This window comes from Tiliqua scincoides, chromosome 8 (assembly GCF_035046505.1).
Source record: "Tiliqua scincoides isolate rTilSci1 chromosome 8, rTilSci1.hap2, whole genome shotgun sequence".
Lineage (NCBI taxonomy): Eukaryota > Metazoa > Chordata > Lepidosauria > Squamata > Scincidae > Tiliqua > Tiliqua scincoides.
This window is the reverse complement of record NC_089828.1, coordinates 1,132,634-1,151,030: the sequence shown is the minus strand read 5'-3', so window position 1 is coordinate 1,151,030 and position 18,397 is coordinate 1,132,634. Positions and strand designations below refer to the sequence as shown.

Below are 18,397 nucleotides of genomic sequence, written 5' to 3'. Positions count from 1 at the left end.
GCTTTAGAAGCAGCAGAAGAAGCAAGCAACCTTTGCCTTCCACCATGAGGCTTGATTTAAATGGCAGAGGTGGCAAGCAATTATAGTAAATGTTTGATTTGTTGTTGAAGGTAGGAGCTTGGTTTATTTAAAGTTAAAGGTTTTTTTTAATACATTGTGCAGAGGTCAGCAGAGCCCTTTGACTAATGTTTGGCACCGACATGAATGCAGCCCATTGAAGGCTCCTTCCTTTGGCCCTTCCACTCCCACACGGCTTCCTTCCTGTTCACAAACCAGCTCCCTGGTTCGTCTGACTTTCCAGCAACTTCCTTTCTGCCCTCCAATGCCCAGGATCCACTTTGCTGCCCAATTCACTGCTCTTTCTGTTCCAAATGCTTTTCATAAGAGCAGAAAAAAGGACTCCTGAATCCAACACCTTCCATAACCCCACAAGACCCATTAGAACTGGTTGAACGGCTTCTCCAAATTGGAAAGAGAAGTGCAATGACTGCCCACAGAATTGGGTAGTTTCCCCTAAAGTTTTATTCACATGCAAACATCCAAGAAACCCCAACCACCACTGAAGGCACATTTGGAAATAACGTAGACTCCACGAACAGAGAAGTGTGGAAACCAGTGAGAACATCCCATAAACTATTGTGTTGGCACCATACAACACTGCCTTCTCCCAAGGCTGTGGCAATCTTGCATGCCAAGGGGGGGAGGAGTCTGCCAGCTGTAGTATGGGGCACAGAATGAGTGTCCTGAGAATTGCTTTATTTTTCTTAATAAAAAAGAAGAAAGTGTCTAGACCTCATGGAGGCACCAAAAGGTTTGAAAGTATTTAGACAGGGTCTGGCCAGTTCTAAGGCTGGAGAGTCAAAAAAAACTTCTAAGAAAGTTGAAGCCATCCTGGAGCCATTGCCTTGTCACAGTATCTTGCTTGTGGCCAGGGTCAGGTAGGGGGAGTGTGAACACTGATGCCTCTGTCATGCCGTCTTCAGCCCTCTGAATAAGCATCACTGAGGCCAGGAGGAAGCCAAGGAGGAACCATCACTCCAGCAGTTAGGGATGGAGCTTCACTGTCCTCCACAGCCCCATGGTCTTCCCCATATTCAGGAGGAGCAGGCAGGCAGCCCAATCTTATCGCAGTAATCACTGCGCTGGTGCTGGGTGTCATTAAAGTACTATACTGTGCTTTTTGACACCTGGAGAGTAAGTTGCGCTGGTGGGAAGGCCTGTGCCGTCCTGCAGGTGCCACATCCCACAAACCGGCCCTTGGGGCAGAGCAGTGCTGCACCAGGCAGAGGCAGGGTGGAGAAAACGGAATGGAAGTGGGCTTTTATGGGGTAGGGAGAGGGGGTGGTTCAGGCCCAGGAGGGGATGGAGTGGCAGCTGTAAGTACCATATAGGGCTACTTGGTCTATGCCAGCAATTTACCTGGGGCTACTCAGTTCTGCACCAGCCTGCCCCATGGAGCCTGCCCCATGGAGCAGGCTGGGGCCCTACCCAGAGGAGACCTCCAGCCTGCTCAGTTTCAGTGGTGGATACAGCATGGGCCCAGCGGCCCTGTTGTGCCAGCACTGAATAGGACTGGGCTGCAAGTTGCACAAGGAAACAAATGTGTGTTTAATCACTCAGTTTGCATCACGTGCTGTCCTTATATGGGAAAGAAGGTGATAATGACAGAGGCTTACAATCGCACATGCGATGTGGGGAAGGAGGATGGAGACCGCATTGTCATCTTTGCCCAGGAAGTGGGAAGGGCCACGTACACAGCGCCCGCCCCCGTAGCTCCACGACTGTTTCAAACAGACTTTGCTGACATGCTCTTCAGCCTGAGATCTTAAAGAGCGACCACAAGGCAAAACAAGCCTGACTCGGGATGATTTAATCCCTGCTCAATGGTAGCTGCTGCTGCGCCCAGCTGAGCAGTACACCCTGAGCCTGCAAAACTCTCTTTCAGCTTCCACAATTTCAGCAGTGGCCCTATGAGAGGGAAGCATCCATCAAATAGCAAAATCTTATGCCAATTACAAGTGGGGAATCTCACACTAGAACCAGGAATTCTTGGGGGAGATGCAGCCTGCTCCAACGTCTACCTAGCTACCGATCAGGTGACTTGCAAATCTCATTGACAGGCATCAGTTGGATTCTGCTTCAGAGGGGCAGGGAAACCAGAGGAGCAGCTCAACAGGCTTTTGCTGCTGCTTGAGTCCAGGGGTGATGGAGCTGCAGTCAACACTGAGGCCACTGAAACACCACGTGGCAGGATCTCGGCAGCATTTTCCCTTTCATTAAAACAATGTAAAAAAAACAAGGAGACATAAAAAATACTTGAAACACACCATTAAAAATGCCCCCAGAGGCTGGCCCTTTAAATAGTAAACTCTGGCTGGCAAGAATGCTGTCCGTTGGCAGAGGGGGTGCACCACACCCCCTTTGTGCCTTCCTTTAGCTCATCTTATAACAGTAGACTCCGTATTTCTCTGCCTGAGGAAAGCCAAAGCTTCTGACCCCGGGTTCTGGGGGACCACAGTTGGGTCGGGGTTTGGAGACGGGATAGCGCACACTGCCATCCGCCAGCCAGCCAGCGTCACAGCGGTCCAGGTTCCGGAACTTCCATGCCGAATAGAGCTGGCCCACCTTGGCAATCTCAGCCTTGTCGTCCTGGCACGCTTGCTTGGCCTCTTCTAAGGTGAGCTTGTGAGGGTGAGCCAGGTAGTAAACCTTCCCTGTTGGGAGAGGCACAGCGCATGTTACTGGGGCTGATGGGACACCAAGCATGTTTGGCACAGTTATAGGAAATTTGGGGTCATGTTCCTTTTCCAGGTTACAAGCTGATGCACACTTTCCTGGGAGTAAGCCCCACTGACTTCAACGAGACTTAGTTCTGAGTAGGCAGGCCTACAATTGCCCTGCCAGTTCTGTTTCATTGGTAAGATGCTTGTTTATTTACAATGGGCCCTCTGTATCCGCAGGCTTGACATCCACAGTTCTGCAGTTGCCACCTCACTACTCAGAGGGCCTCCACGTCCAGCTGCATCTGGGAGGTGTTCTGAGGCAAGGGGAGGCCCATGGCTCACTCCATGCCAGGCTGGCAGGCTGTGCTTTGGAGATTCAACCCAGCCTGCAAAACCCATCTACAATTTGAGCATTATCAACTGACCCCCAGGGGACAGCAGCCCCCATCTATCAGACCCCGCGAACCCCCACTTTCAAAGCCCGCTCCTGACTCCAAGCAACTAGCCTTTGATGCGAGGACACTGCCTAAGCTCCAGTTCTCTTTCCCAGATGGCCTACTAAGATTGTGAACCATACCTGGCTTGGACTGTGTACCTACTACTGGCCTTTACTTGCTGCTTTAGAGCTTTATTCCCCCTCTCTGTTGGGATCATGCCACTACTTCTAGCTGAATTCCAGAACCCAAAGACCGCCTAGACCAGGGGTGTCAACCTTGTTTCATACAAAGGGCCGAATAGCATTCATGATGCCCTGCTGAGGGCCGGAAGTGATGTCATTAAACAGGTCATAACCAAAAATAAGCACTTTTACTCACTTAAGAACTCATTAGTTGCAAGTGACAGAAGAGAAAATACACAAATCTTGATCATATTTCAAGATATGGGAGAGCCCAATGGTCATGTGGGCTGCCCTTTCAGCAGTAACTCCTTAGCACTGCTCAGCAGCTGAGTGGGCCAGATAAAAACCTTCCACGGGCCGCATCCGGCCCCCGGGCCTTACGTCTGACACCCCTGTCCTAGACTCTGATATCAAGACAGCCTTGCCAGAAACTGGTTGTGACGCAAGGTATCGCCTCACCTTTCAGAGCAGATGAGAAACAGAAGACATCAAAGCGATGGAGGTGCTTGTGGCGTTCTCCATAGTTCCGGATTCCAGGGGCCAGATCTTTCCCGCCACAGGGTTCTCGGGGCAGAGTGATGGGATACTGGACTGTGCCATCCAGCAGCCAGCCTGCATTGCACCAGTCCAGGCCTTCAGACCAGGCCTGGAAGAGCTGCTCAAAGGAGGCGATCACAGCGTCCTGCTCTTCACAGGCCGCCTTGGCCTCATAGAAGTTGAGCATGTAGCGTCCATGGTGAGGCTGGTAGGGGAAAACCACCCCTGCAAGGGAAAGAGAGAAAGGAAAGCCATGTGGTATGAAGTGTCCCAGGTGTGTGGACTTTCCTCTGACACCCAAATTCTTAACACGGGGTAAGAATAACTGTCCCAAGGTTTTCTAGTTAGCTCCGTTGCTGAAGTTAGGCCTGAATCTGGTTTTCTCTGGTTCTAGTCTGACACTCTAACCCAGCAATTTTCAACCGGTGTGCTGCAGCATATTGTGAAAATCCAGCAGTGCGCCGCAGGCATTTGGAGTACAGCAGTTGAAAATTGTTGAAAAACTCTTCTGGGTTCTGTGGCTCTGTCTCTAGGGCAACTGTACTGTGAATCCAGACAGGTCTCCCAAAAGTCCAAACATCACAAGAAGAGATGACCATAGAGATCGGTGTGGCGATCAGAGATCACCAGACAAGCCAGGTGCCATTCTTGTCCCAGATGTCGCCTGGAAATGACTCTAAGTCACTGTGTAGCATCAATTCCAGGGGACTTCTGGGGGGAAACCAGCACCCACCCGCAACTCAGACTAAAAGGATGATCTGGGGAGATGGTTTTAGTGCTACTCCTGTGCACCTCCCCTCTGACATATGAGCCCAGCATTCTTTCAGGAGAGCATCAGATTTATGCTGGAGCAACCCGTTCGGTGAACTGCTTTTACGACGGTTCAAAATGCGCCACCAGACACTCTGTGGCATTCACCATGTTCTTTTTCAAGTCACTTGTGAAAGATTTCAAAACATGCACTGAGGAGCCACAGCAGAAACAGTGGAGACGGCTCAATGACAAGGACTACTAGCGACACCTGGTGGCCAGAGATAGAAATTAAATCTGTGGGGTTCTTATGATCCCTCCAACCACTCGTTTAGAAGTTACCCCTCCTAATTGGGTAAGAGGCACTTTTTCAAGTGGGTGTCCTCTTTTTAGCAGTGGGAGAGTAGCTGGTCCTCCTCACCCCAGCAGTGTCTGTTCTAGTGGCTGTCTGCTGGTATTCTTTTGCATTTTTTTAGATTGTGAGCCCTTTTGGGACAGGGAGCCATTTAGTTATTTGATTTTTCTCTGTAAACCGCTTTGTGAACTTTTAGTTGAAAAGCGGTATATACATACTGTTAATAATAATAATAATAATAATAATAATAATAATAATAATAATAATAATAATAATAACAACAACAACAACAACTTCTGGAACAAGGGAAGGCAGGAGATTTGCAATAAATCAGCAAAGGTATCTCTGGCTGGATTCCCCCCTTTTAAACTTTTTTAACAGGTTGTAAAATTGCAAGTAAAAGAGACCCCTCTGCCACATACTGTACTCCCCACCATCTTGTACTACTCACTTCTCCCTCAACCTCAGTCTTCCTCACTTGCAAAATGGGAATATTCACTCGATGCCAGGTCTTTGACCAGGCCTTTTGCAGCCCTGCTGGCCAGTATTAGAGTGTCTCACAGCCTAACCTATGGAAATTCAGACATAACTTTGTACTTGTTATAATCAGGAAATCCCAGTGTATGGTTTGTGGGGAGCACTATGTCACTGGTTCTGCCCTTTCAGCCACCATATTGGGCCTGGCCTCACCACCAGTCACTATTTCATCACCGACTGCTATTTCACATTATTTCTGTTGGCACTTGAATAGAAAAACAAATTTATAAGTCAACTCACTTATAAATTTGCATCACTCACATTTCTATCACACTGCCATTCCTTGGAACAGCGTTGGGGGAGCCTGTGATTGCTTTTGCAGGGCAAGCAGTACAGGTCAGGCCTGGTTGGACAGGTTTCCATGCTACTTACAGGACCAACACCTGCGCCCTACCTGGCCACTAGGGCTGCTGCTTCCCTGCCCAGCATTGCCTGGCAAGTATCCTGTGACTTTCAAAGATGCAGCAGCCACAGTGGTCCATCCTCCTTGGGCACTGGCCATTTTCAAACTCAAAGATGTCCCTCCCTAATGCAATGCTGGGGGCCAAGGCTGTTGGAAATTACCCAAAGAATTTACCTCCTCCACCATCACGCCTAAGCTAAGAGACACTTAACAAACCCTCTTTTGTCTACTGCGTCCTTCTGGGGGGCAGAACGGGAGGCAGCTGTATGGCTGGCTGGCGGGCACGAACATGTGCATATTTAAGGGAGGCCTCCAGGGCTTGTGTCCAAGGGCCCCCTTCCAGGGGCTGCCAATACTGGGCACCTGAAGAAAAGGGACAAATGGCCCAACTGCCAGAAGGCCCCTTCCCTCATGGACTTCAGCAAGGCCCAGGCACTCTGCATGGAAGGAACAGATTTTACCACTGGCCTGTTTGGGCAGCTTTTCATGCTGATTTGCTCCCCCCCCCCAACTGATTCTCCTTCCGTTTACACTCCTTCCTTCCCTTCTCTTCTCAATGTGTCTTGTCTTACCTCTGGATTACAACAAGAACAATCTCTACATTTCCAGTGCTTGTGTAGTACCTGGCAATCACAGGAAACTTAATAATCATCTTTATTATGACAATTAGGGCGCAATCCTAACCCCTTATGTCAGTGCTTTCCAGAACTGGCATAGCAGTGCCAATGGGACATGTGCTGCATCCTGCAGTTGGGTGTCACTCACGGAGGCCTCCTCAAAGTAAGGGAATGTTTGTTCCCTTACATCAGAGCTGCAATGCCCTTAGGTCAGTGCTGGAAAGCAGTGACAAAAGTGGTTAGGACTGCGCCCTTAATTACTTAAGTGCACTGTACGTGGCTCTGGTTATAGAGCTCTGACCTCCACTCACCTCGCAGCTCTAGATCCACAACTCCGCTCTCATCTTCCAGCCCATCGATGATCTCACAGCGGTACCTGCCATAATCGTGCAGGTTCACGTTGTGGATCACCAGGGACACCTGTTGGGGGGATGACTGTTGCAGGTGTGCGCGCCCTCGGAATTCACCAAAGCTCCGCTGCTTCGACCCAACCGCCACCAGCACGTCCTGGTCTTTGGTGTTGTCTTCCCGCAGCTTAGACCACTTGATACGGATCCGACGGGGGGTATCCAGTTTCGGCACATAGTAGAAGCGGCACGGCAGTGTGACGTTGGCCCCCCGGTAGGTGAAGAGGGCATCTTGAGGTGTCTCAACCATCAGCCGGACTCCATTGAATTGAACTGATGGAGGGGGAGAGAGATGAAAGGGGGTGGTATTGAAGCAGAGTGAGAAAAAACAAGTCCTCTTAAGAGTAATTGGGGCAGGCAACTGGATAATTGCTCCATAGAGAAACTGAGCATTTTCACAATGTACAGGACATTGCCCAGATATACAGGTTTTTTTTTAGTTGTTGTTGTTATTATTATTATTATTATTATTATTATTATTATTATTAACAGTATTTATATACCGCTTTTCAACGAAAAGTTCACAAAGCGGTTTACAGAGAAAAATCAAATAACTAAATGGCTCCCTGTCCCAAAAGGGCTCACAATCTAAAACGATACAAATGAATACCAGCAGACAGCCACTAGAACAGACAGTGCTGGGGTGAGGTGGGCCAGTTACTCTCCCCCTGCTAAAAAAGGAGCACCCACTTGAAAAAGTGCCTCTTACCAGTATATGCAGTATAGTTACCAGTATATGCAAATTTATCCACTGACCGAGATGTCTCCAGTGAGGAGCATCTCTGTCCTTAGTTCAGGATACTAGTTGTTGGCAACCTTCAGTCTCGAGAGACTCTGGTGTCGCGCTCTGAACGGTGGTTCTGGAACAGCGTCTAGTGTGGCTGAAAAGGCCAATTCGGGAGTGACAATCCCTTCCACGCCGGGAGCAAGTGCAGTCTGTCTCTGGTCTAAACCAGGGGTGCCCAAACCCCGGCCCTGGGGCCACTTGTGGCCCTTGAGGCCTCTCAATGTGGCCCTCAGGGAGTCCCCAGTCTCCAATGAGCCTCTGGCCCTCCAGAGATTTGTTGGAGCCTACACTGGCCCAACGCAACTTCTCTCAGCGTGAGGGCGACTGTCTGACCTCTCATGTGAGCTGTGGGATGAGGGCTCCCTCCACTGCTTGCTGTTTCGTGTCTGTGATGTAGTAGCAGCAGCAAAGGAAAGGCCAGCCTTGCTTTGTGCAAGGCCTTTTATAGGCCTTGAGCTATTGCAAGACCGTCATTCATTCATAAAAGTTCATCTTTAATGTATTCATTTATGTAAACTTATGTAAATTTATTCAAATTTAAAATATAAATTAATTCTTCCCCGGCCCCCGACACAGTGTCAGAGAGACAAAGTGGCCCTCCTGCGAAAAACTTTGGACACCCCTGCTCTAAGCTCTTGTGAATGTTTGTGATACCCACCTAGCACCACTAGAGGGAGAGAGAGCACTTATTCAGCAACTGGGGGAAAAGCAACCTAAGGACGGAAATCAGAGTTACTGAACTGATTTCCAGAGCAGGTGAAGATTAGCAGCAACTACATGGCAATATGTTTATAAAGTTTCCTCTCCTGCCATGAAAATGGACTCAGGGATTGACCGATGGTCTGAAACCAACATGTGGAAAGGCACCTGATGCACCATCTGCTGTCCTACGGCACCCGACCTCACAGCGGATATCACATAAAGCTGCCTTAAGCCATTTCCACCCTATGTCACATATGCGTAACAGGGATCAAATTCGTACCCCTGTGGGCTGGGCAGAAATGGGCTTTAAGCAGAGCGATCCACTGGTACAGCTATCCCGCTATCTCCCACTCTGAGCAGCTGAAGCTCCCTCATCTCCAACTTTTGTTCCCTGAGAAACTGCTTAGCTGGAGACGCTGGGGACTGAGGTTGCATACAAAGCATAGAACAGTGAATATTTGTATATCAGTTTTCAAAAAAGGTTTTCACTCAGCAGGCACAGAGCTTTGGGTCTTCCCAGACCGTGAATGTCACCGCGCAACGGATTTTGAATTTTTCTCATTCCTTTAAAAATGAGCGCGTAAGTCAATCTGGGATTTTCACTTGAAGCGCAGAATAGGTTCCTGATTGTGTATACCCCACTTTGCACCAGTATCTCAATGTTCAACTGAGTTATTGTACACCAAGCAAGCAAATGGGGAAAAAAATGGGTTAAACCTTCACTCTGTTTGGCCATTAACATCAGTTTGGCTTCCGTTCCACATCCAGAGCCCCCCCATACCACCCCAGAACAGCTCCTTCCTCCTCATCCCTGAGCCCTCCAGGTACCATTTCCCTTCTCCACACCTACTTTCCCCATTGCCATTCCCATTTCCGTTGTCATTCATGACACGATCATAGTAGAAGCCATTGTAGAATGGAAGGCCACAGTGGCCGCTGTCCACTTGCAGCAGTACCACTGCCAAGGAGAGGAGGAGCATCACTTGTCAGAGAATCTTGTGCAGGAGCCACTGAATGCCTGAAAATCACAGAGAGAGAAAAAAATCAGACCACATCAAATATGAGGACAGGTTGCTATGTGGTGCCTAACCCTATCCCTCTTCCAATCCTCTGAAAAATGCCCTGTTTCATTTGACAATCAAACAAGCAACACACTATAGGCATCAACGAGACTTGCAAGTAATTAACTTGGTTGGATTGCACCCTTAAGCGATGAGACAACTACATGAAAATTCATGCTGACCACAGACAGCTGCTTTCTCCTGAGCCAGTTCGATACTGTCTGTGCCGCTTTGGCAGCTGCTCACCTGTGTGTCAGGCAAGGTCTTTTCTTCGCCCTACCTGGAGATGCTGCCAGGGGTTGAACCTGGGACTTCCACAGACATGGCCAATGCTTATTCACTGGGCTAGAGATCCTCTCCATTACTTTATGCCTCTTTTTCTAATGCAAGGATGGATCTCACCCTTTTTAACAGTCAGAATACAAAAGTCCTCGATATCGGAGGGGCATGACTTAGTGGCTGAGAAAATCCCAAGTTCACAGGCTTGGGAAAAACTCCAGAGAGCTACTGCCAGTCTGTGCCGACAATACTGAACAAGATGGACTATGATCTGACTCCATAGGAAGGAGGTTGCTTTGTATGTTAATTTATGTTCTTTTAAACCAAACTCAAAAGCCTGCCCTTGATTGGGCTGGTTCTCAGAAACACCTGCATGCTTCCTTCCAGCCAACAGAGGGCAGCCTGCACTCATCAAGTTCCTCCTTCACTGCTTAGCTCAGGAATTTGACTTCTTGGCCCCCCAACCCAGCAGAGTTTACAACCGCCCCTTGAAGAAACCTCCACTGCCCGGATGTCAAAGGAGCAATAATCTCTCCTCTCTTCCTAGGAAGGATACCAGGCCCTTTCCATTCATTCGAGAAACCTGAACTGGATTGGGCTAGATCTCAGAAGAACCTGCAACCTCCCTTCCAGGGGGTTGCAGTAGGCAGCCTTCTTTAGGTGCCGCAGGCTTCCAGGAAACTTACATTCTTGTATTTTTCATGTCCCTCCAGCATCTCCCAGAAAATTGGTCAGGAATTGCTGGCACCAAGAAAGGATGCCTTTAAAAGCCTGAAGCAAAAAGCAGGTGCAGAACTCAACCATCAAGACCATTTTGACCCCCCACTGAAATGCAAGGGAGCCTCCAGTGATTGGAACTCCTGACAGCCTTTTTTCCCCCTAAAAAGAAGCCAAGGCAGGAGGGCAATGGCCATGAGGGCCACAACACAGCAGAGGGTTAACCCTTTCCTCTCTGTGCTGCACTTGGCGGGGTGCAGAGCCTGTGGCCATTTGCACCAGCGGCTCCACCAGCGCACCCTTCTCACAGTTGTAACTGGACTTACAGCAGCAGATTGCGAGATCCACTGCCATGGGCCCCGGGTAGGGCTGGGCCACAAGCTTTACTGGCAAGTAGGGATCTGAGCCCAGGTCTTGGGTGCAGAGGCCAAGGCTCTCTGGCTACTCTATTTGAGGTTTTCAAGCAATGAAATAAAAGCAGAGTACTTTTTCTAGATGTCCCCTCCCACAAAATAAATATGGATTGTACAAATTTCAGATCAGCTAAGCAGATCTGTCATTCCTGTTTTCCTTTATAAAAAACTATTTCTTAAACACGGTTTTTTAGAAAGGTGCCCTTTGAGATTCTAAAAGGGCTGAATGAATAGAACTGCGCTGTATCACAGTCAGAGTCGGGACTAGAGGGCTGGCAACGGAGGGCAGAGATTGTACCCTTTTGCCTTTCCTTGGGCAGAATCCAAATGAGAAGTTCTCCTGCATGTGGCACACCGAAATAACCAGGCACGCACTGGCCATCCTCTTGCACAGCTCCCAGTAATTTCAATGCACAGGGATGTGCAGGTCCATTCAAATTCTGTCCTTGTCTTTTGGGCATTGAAATGTCCCTACCCTTCTTTAAGTTCACCTAATTCCCCCTGCATTTTTGAACCAGCCAGTATCAGAGGCACTCAAACAGGTATTTCAAGATTTCCAGGTGATAAGGGCTATGACGTGAACTAACACATAGCCCAGGAGCCCGCACCTGTGTTCTTATATGACAGTTCAGTAGAACCTCCATGTTCGAGGGCAGTATATCTTGGCTTTGCAGGTATTGCTCCTTTATGCCCTACTTGAGAGCATCTGGCAACATATGGTTAGTTGTTACAGTGCCAAATTAGGAAGATCTCAGTCTAGTTCAACCATCTTATTGTATACCAGGAGTGCCCAAACCCCGGCCCTGGGGCCACTTGCGGCCCTTGAGGACTCCCAATCTGGCCCTCAGGGAGCCCCCAGTCTCCAATGATCCTCTAGCCTTCCAGAGACTTGCTGGAGCCCGCGCTGGCCTGATGCAGCTGCTCTCAGCGTGACAGCCAAGTGTTTGACCTCCTGCATGAGTTGTGGGATGAGGGCTCCCTCCACTGCTTGCTGTTTCACATCTGTAATGCAGCAGGGGCAGCAAAGGAAATGATGCAAGGCCTTTTATAGGCCTTGAGCTATTACAAGATTCATATAAGTTCCATTTCTAATATATTCACTTATGTAAATTTATTCAAATTTGAAATGTAAATCAATTCCTTTTTTTCCCCAGCCCTCGACACAGTGTCAGAGAGATGATGTGGCCCTCCTGCCAAAAAGTTTGGACACCCCTGTTGTATACTATGCTACCTGTTGAATCCTTCACTCTTGCTAGCACATTGCACAATGGACCCTTCTCTATCCCATTTTCATTCAGGTGTCATGTACTTCTTGGGTCTTCCCAGCACACCCTCCTATAGGGAAGTAAAGTAAAATTCCATTATTCAAAAGTGCCCCTGAACTCTCCATATCTATTCACCAAGTCTTACAAATGGAACCTTAACACGCTCTCTTTGCAGAAATCTCAGTGGTCGGTCTTGTAGACCATCCCTTACCTAAATATGCTGCAGATTCTTTTCCAGTCTTTTCACAGGCTCTCCCCCATCTCAATAGAACCATTGATTCCTTAAGAAAACGCATTAGACCACAAGACCATTTCATCAAATGTCTAACGCCCACCATTGCACTTCCCTTCCGAATAACCGCCTGCCCTGAAACCTTCTCTTAGAAATCTTTGCTGTAGCCTCTGGAAGGATTTCCACTTACTGACACCCAAGACATGGAAGAATTCAGTTATCTGTCATGTAAGAACAGTAGAGACAGTGCATTATATTATACAGTAAATATCACATTTTGGATTCACCATGTTAAGCATTTGTAAATCCCATTATTTCCGTCATGGAGCAAATCCTGCACATAAAATCTCTCCCACTGAAATCAGTGGGACTTTGACATAGTATACTGTACTTCCTTTGGGCTGGATTATAGCCACAGTATCTCTGCTGAAGTTCACATGGATAAAAGATACCAGCAGGATTTAAGGTTGCAATTCTAAGCACGCTTACCTGGAAGAAACCACACTGTGGCACTCACATCCAAGTAAACATGTATAGAATTGCTCTATCAGTTGCATGCAGCCCTGCGCTTTTTAGCGGAAGAGATGTCCAGGTCTTGTTCAGGAACTGGGCTGCGAACGGAAAGCTGAAATATTGACCTGACAAAATTTTCTGCACTGAGGAGGGAATGAGCAGAAGGGAAAGCATTCTATATAAAATAATGAGTTTTCCTAGAAAATGGAAGAAGCCATCCTAGCTTTCCCTCTGGTCACCTTTTGGTGCCCCGTGAGCCAATGGTGGCAAAACAGGAGGAGAATTTAGAGAAGTCAAATAAATATTCTAGGCAACAGAAGCTTTATACAGTATTTGTGATAAGAGCTGCTGACATTAAGCAGGGAGTAAAAGACAAGACCTTTCATGGTGATGCTCCACAGGTTCAAACACCATTTCTGAGTGTTTTCTGCATAAAGCTACTGATGCTAGAAGCAGCTTTAAACATGGGCCAAAATTTCAGGACAATCAACAAACCACTGAGCTGATCTCACATGAAAGGGCTGCAGTCTGGTCCACATTTACTTGGGAGAAAGTTGCAGTCAACTCAGCGGGACGTGCTGCTGGGTATACATGCATAGGATTGCACTATAAATGTCACTGGATTAGGAGAGAGACAGACAGATCATCCTTCTGACCCAGCCAGGTGGTTGTTTAAAACCACATAGACCACTGAAGATCATCGGATCATGCACAATTTTGTAGCAAAACAGGGAATGCACACCTTAGTGCTGTAAATAGCCATACAAAACAGGTTTTAACAAACCTAGATGCTCTCGCAGTCTCACCACAGTGTTTAAAGTCAGTCATCACTTCTGCACGACATATCTCACATTTGACTACATGATGCACATTTTGGATATCTCAGAGGAGAGCCTAACTAACATCCTAGTTCATGCTTGGCCCATCTTGGTTCAAGCTACCTTTCCCCTCCCTGTCTAGTCTACACAGGTTCCCCATCTGTGCTATGGTGATTTCCTTTCTTGGCTTTTTTTTTTTTTTTTTTTTGTAGTTTTCACACCCAAGATGTGAAAGTTGTTTTGTGCTTAAATAGATCTTAGATGCAAAATGTGGAAACCGGCCAGGATGGACATCCAGTTTCTCTCCCACATTCTTGTTGTCACTCACAACATCAGAGACATCTTCACACTCTGAGGCTTTGACTGGAAAATGAAAACACTTCCACACCTCAGGTTTAAGTACATCACTTGGTCCTTTCAGCCTGTCTCTGATGCATCACTACTGTACAAATCTCAGCATACTGGGCAAGAATACACGCTGCAGTTGCCTTACACGTGTTCTACCACGCTGGATACAAACCACAAGAGAGGCAATGCCCCAAACTGATTTCCCCACACAAAGTGATGTGTGTGTCACACCATCACACGGAGTGATTTTTGCACCCTTGCTAGAGAAGCCATTCTTGAGGCTGGAATTGGTTCTTTCCAGTTTGCAATGATCTCCAGGGCTGATCTGGTGTCTGCGGCTTCATCATCCCTCCCTGGGCTGGATGTTAAAGCAGCTCCTTCTGTCTTAGGAAATCTCCTCTCATTTTCCCCAAATGTACTGGCTCAAGGAGATGTGGGCAAGAGAGTGAAGTCCTGGTGGCCAGGTAGGCACCCAAAAGTTTCTACAGGGTCTCCCAGTGCCTTTCCCCATGCAAGGGCTGGAGCCTGCCTCTTCCATGCTCTCCCTCCTCCCAGGGGATCTTCCCACCCTGCAGTTCCTCATTCCAGGAATACTCTACTTACAAGTGAGAGCCAGGCCAGTGTCCTCTGGAGGAGGGAGAGCTGGGAGAGGCTGCTGGACTGGTCCCTGGCTCACTCCAGAGTGAGTGATGAGGCTGAGCGCAGAGTAGTGAAATGTGTGTGATTGGGAGGGGGTGAGAAAGGAAACACCAGCGGGACAGGCTTCTCTGTGCCAGAGAGCCAGCCTCTTAAAGGAACAGGCACTGCCAGACCCAAGCCTCAGAGCTGCTGAGAGGCAGGGGCAGAGAAAGGATGGAGATCCGACAGAGGAGACCTCCTCTACACCCAGACCCTGGGTCCTGTTCCTTTGCCTTCGTTTTATGCCACATAAACACAAGCTGAACCTTGGAAAGGTAACAACAGACGGGGTGGAATTCCTCTTTGGTCATGGGTTATTTCTACAGTGTCACTTTACAGGGTACAAGAGGATAGGTCCCTGTCCCCAAGGAGCTTGCAATGTACGTAGAATTCAGTACAAGGGAGAGAACAGAGGAACAGGAAAGAAATGGAGGCAAGGGGAAACACAGGGCAGAGGACTTCTCATGGTCCTATGCCTGGGGTGGCATAACTGATCCCCCCACCCCCACTTCCTCAGTGCCAATGAAAGTGCCAGTTCAAGTCAGATGAGAGGGAGGTTTGGAATAACCCCAACATGGTGAAAGCTCCCCTTTGTTGAGAGCCAGTGTAGCTCAGAGCCATCCTCGAATACTACAGTTGGAAGGAACCTAAAAGGTCATCTAGTTCAACCCCTGCCTGCAGCAGGAAATTCTCCTCGAGCATCTCCAGCAGGTGTTTGGCAAGCCTCTGCTTGAAGATCTCCGGTGAGAGATAATCCACTGGAGACAACCACAGTGCTGGAGAAGGCCTGGGGAGAAGCTGGTCCCTACACAGAAATGTGCTTTGCGCCCTTCTGTATGCTGCCCTGATATATATTTTTTTTCCCTAGTGCTGCCCCTGCCTCACTTATTTCCCATCTCAGGAACGCTTCCCCTGTTGAATGCCTGCCTGTCGGGCTTCTGTTGCATCCCCATGAGCAGGACTCATAAAAAAGCTGGCACCCTTGTTGGGCATTCAGGAGAGATCAATAATTTCCCTGGCTGCCTTCTAGAGTCAAACATGCCTTGGCATCCCTGGCCTGTTGACCACCATCTTTTTCCACCCATTTGCCGTCCTGTACCCATCACTCTGCACAGATCTCCCCTGCTTCAGCTCCCCCTTCAGCAGTTCATTCACAAGAGTCAGACCAGGGAAATCCTGAACTGTGTCTCCGTCTCTTAGCCTCTGTGCCTCACCACCAGCTTTCCTATACCTTCTGGTAAGATGTCCCCTTTTCCACCTTGGGCCCTCCATTCATGATGTGCATGGTTGACTGTACTCTCATCGAGAGGCCGATGCTTTTCCCCCATTCAGAAAAAAAAAATACCAAAATACCGACAGAAGGGGGCTGAAGATGAGGACTTACTTTTTTTTTTCTAATGGCATCTCCAGTAAATCCCCCCCCCCCAAGGCAAAATAGGGACACTGATTTATTGAAGAGAGTTAGCAGACAATTGGGGAGTTGTTTGGGAGAGTGTGCTCAGGGTAAATACAGCAGACGAAGAGACTCTGGTTCATTCTCCCAAATAACGAGTGCCAAATAAATTCCTCGCTCATGGTGGCCATCAGTTGCTAGCCGCTGGACTGTGCAGTGGAGTAAGAATGAGGAAAGGAATTGGAAAGTTGTGTGCATCGTGACCCCCTGGCCTCTTGGCCCCTCTGGGCTTGAGCTCCGCACTGCGGTTTTGTTATTCTAGGATGAGGAAATGGGGCCTGGGCACAGCCATGCCCTGAAAGCAGGAGATGTGCAAAGTGGAACGAAAACAACCTCCGAAATGCAGTGCTTGCACGCCCGAAGCCTGCCCACACAAAGCAAGCTCTTCCTTTCAAAGGAACAAGCCTGCAAGGCCTTGCCCACCCCAGCTGGGTGCTTGCATCCTGATGCCATCCTAAAACAATTCTCTGAAACAGCTGGAAAGATAGCACTATTTTCAAAAGGGTGCAGGGATGATTTGAACGTTCTCTTCATGCAGCCTTCTCCCCAAATGCAGTCGTTTCAGGTTAGCTGCTCCTCATTTCCACAGTGCAACTGATGCATTAGGAATTCTCCATTGTTGTGGGGGTGAGTTATTTCCAATTTTGTGCAAAGCACTGCGCATGTGTGGTTTCCCATAGCCTTCATTCCCTTCTGTCATACACATCTACTTGTGTCATCTCCATTAATGATGCACTCTTTGCAGGGCAAAGCACCAAAAAAAAAATGGCAATTTTGAGTTTTATAGTCGGTAGTATCAAGGTATTTTTATGAGGTGTTTTACCAAAGTACTTGTAAAACACTGCACAAAAAGAATCATGATATCATTGTCTGGTGTCACTTCAAGAATGCTTTTTTTGAGTGTTTGATCAACATACTCAATGTTGCTCCAATTCTGGAATTAAGGGAGGAATTATCCTTGTTAAACCAGAAGTCAAGAGAAAGGGCAGAGCAGATCCATGAAACAGAGAGTCTGGTTTTAGCTCCAAGACACAACATGGCCCTCCTTTGAGAGTTTCACACTTTGGAATTACCAAAGCACTGCTGCCTTCTCCTACAGTTGCCCCGAGTTCTGTTGCCTGGTCACACTTTCTTCTCCTCAATTACAGTTGAGAACGACACTTCAGTGTCATACTGTACTTTAAGAGTGTGTTCAGTGAAATGCTCTTTCTGCATGAGTCGCTGTTCAGCGCATGCCTCCTGACTGTACAGGGATGAGTCCAGAGCAGTGACTCATCCAGAGATGTCATGGGCAGAGAGTCCTGTGAGGGCAGGTACTTCTGTATCATCTCTGGATTGAATGTGATGGGATCGTTCAGTCACATGGACTGGAAAGTCACAGTGAAAATGACCAGGCTTCAGAAGAGGAAAAAGCAGAGCACAAAATTATGTAGGGGAGAGGGGATCTGTGGTAGAACTCATGCTGGGGTTCCAGATATGGGTTCCAGATTCAAATTATGGCATCTCCACAGGGACTGGGAAAGATCCCTGGGGAGCCACTGCCAATCAGGGTAGATCATACGAAACAAGGCATACCAATAGTGCAACAGTTGAGTTGAAGGCACCTTCTACTGCGCTGAGACATTGCAAGTGAATCCTGTGGGCTCAGGGGACCTTCTAACAACCCCATCCTTTTGTTGAGCACCACTGGCTCTGTGGCCGCAGTGCTGGCACTGGGTACTGTAAAAGTGCGGTAAAGTGTTTTCCGACACCCAGTGAGTACCTGGCCCTGGTGGGAAGACCTGTGCTGTCCCACAGGCCCTGCATTCCACCCGAAAGGCACACGTGGAAGTAAGGTTTGCGCTAGGTGGTGGAGGGGCAGGGAGAGTGGCAGGAGGGTGTTCTGGAGGCAGAGAGGGAATATTCAGGCCCAGGAGGGGGCAGGGATGGCAGAGCAGGCCTCTGCTCTATTCTAACTCCTGTCCTGGGACTGCTGGTGTTTCACAGGGCTACTCAATTCTGTGCAAGCTAAATAGCTGGCACAGATCCAAGTAGCCCCATTGAGTGGGCTGGGCCGCTACATGGGATAAGGAGACAAATGTTCCCTTACCCTGAGGAGACCTCCAGCCTGCTCCTATCCAGTCCTGGATACAGTATAGGCCCAGTGGCCCCAATGTGCCAGTGTCGGGCTGTAATTCTCTTGG

The 18,397-nt window shown here is 48.4% G+C and overlaps 1 protein-coding gene across 2 annotated transcripts; it reads right to left on the bottom strand.

Annotated features, from left to right (window-relative positions):
• Positions 1-535: 535 nt before the first annotated feature.
• Positions 536-14,755, bottom strand: HAPLN3 (hyaluronan and proteoglycan link protein 3). 2 transcript variants are annotated; one of them, XM_066635726.1, is made up of 6 exons: positions 14,687-14,710; positions 12,139-12,242; positions 9,288-9,455; positions 6,853-7,221; positions 3,802-4,104; positions 536-2,714 (listed from the first exon to the last, which is right to left on the bottom strand). In XM_066635726.1, exons 3-6 carry the CDS (start codon positions 9,415-9,417, stop codon positions 2,434-2,436), a joined length of 1,083 nt encoding a protein of 360 aa, XP_066491823.1. In that variant the 5' UTR covers positions 9,418-9,455; positions 12,139-12,242; positions 14,687-14,710; the 3' UTR covers positions 536-2,433. The 2 variants fall into 2 exon arrangements, with proteins under 2 accessions (XP_066491823.1, XP_066491822.1); XM_066635725.1 differs by lacking the exon at positions 12,139-12,242 and having other exon boundaries at positions 14,687-14,755.
• Positions 14,756-18,397: the final 3,642 nt, after the last annotated feature.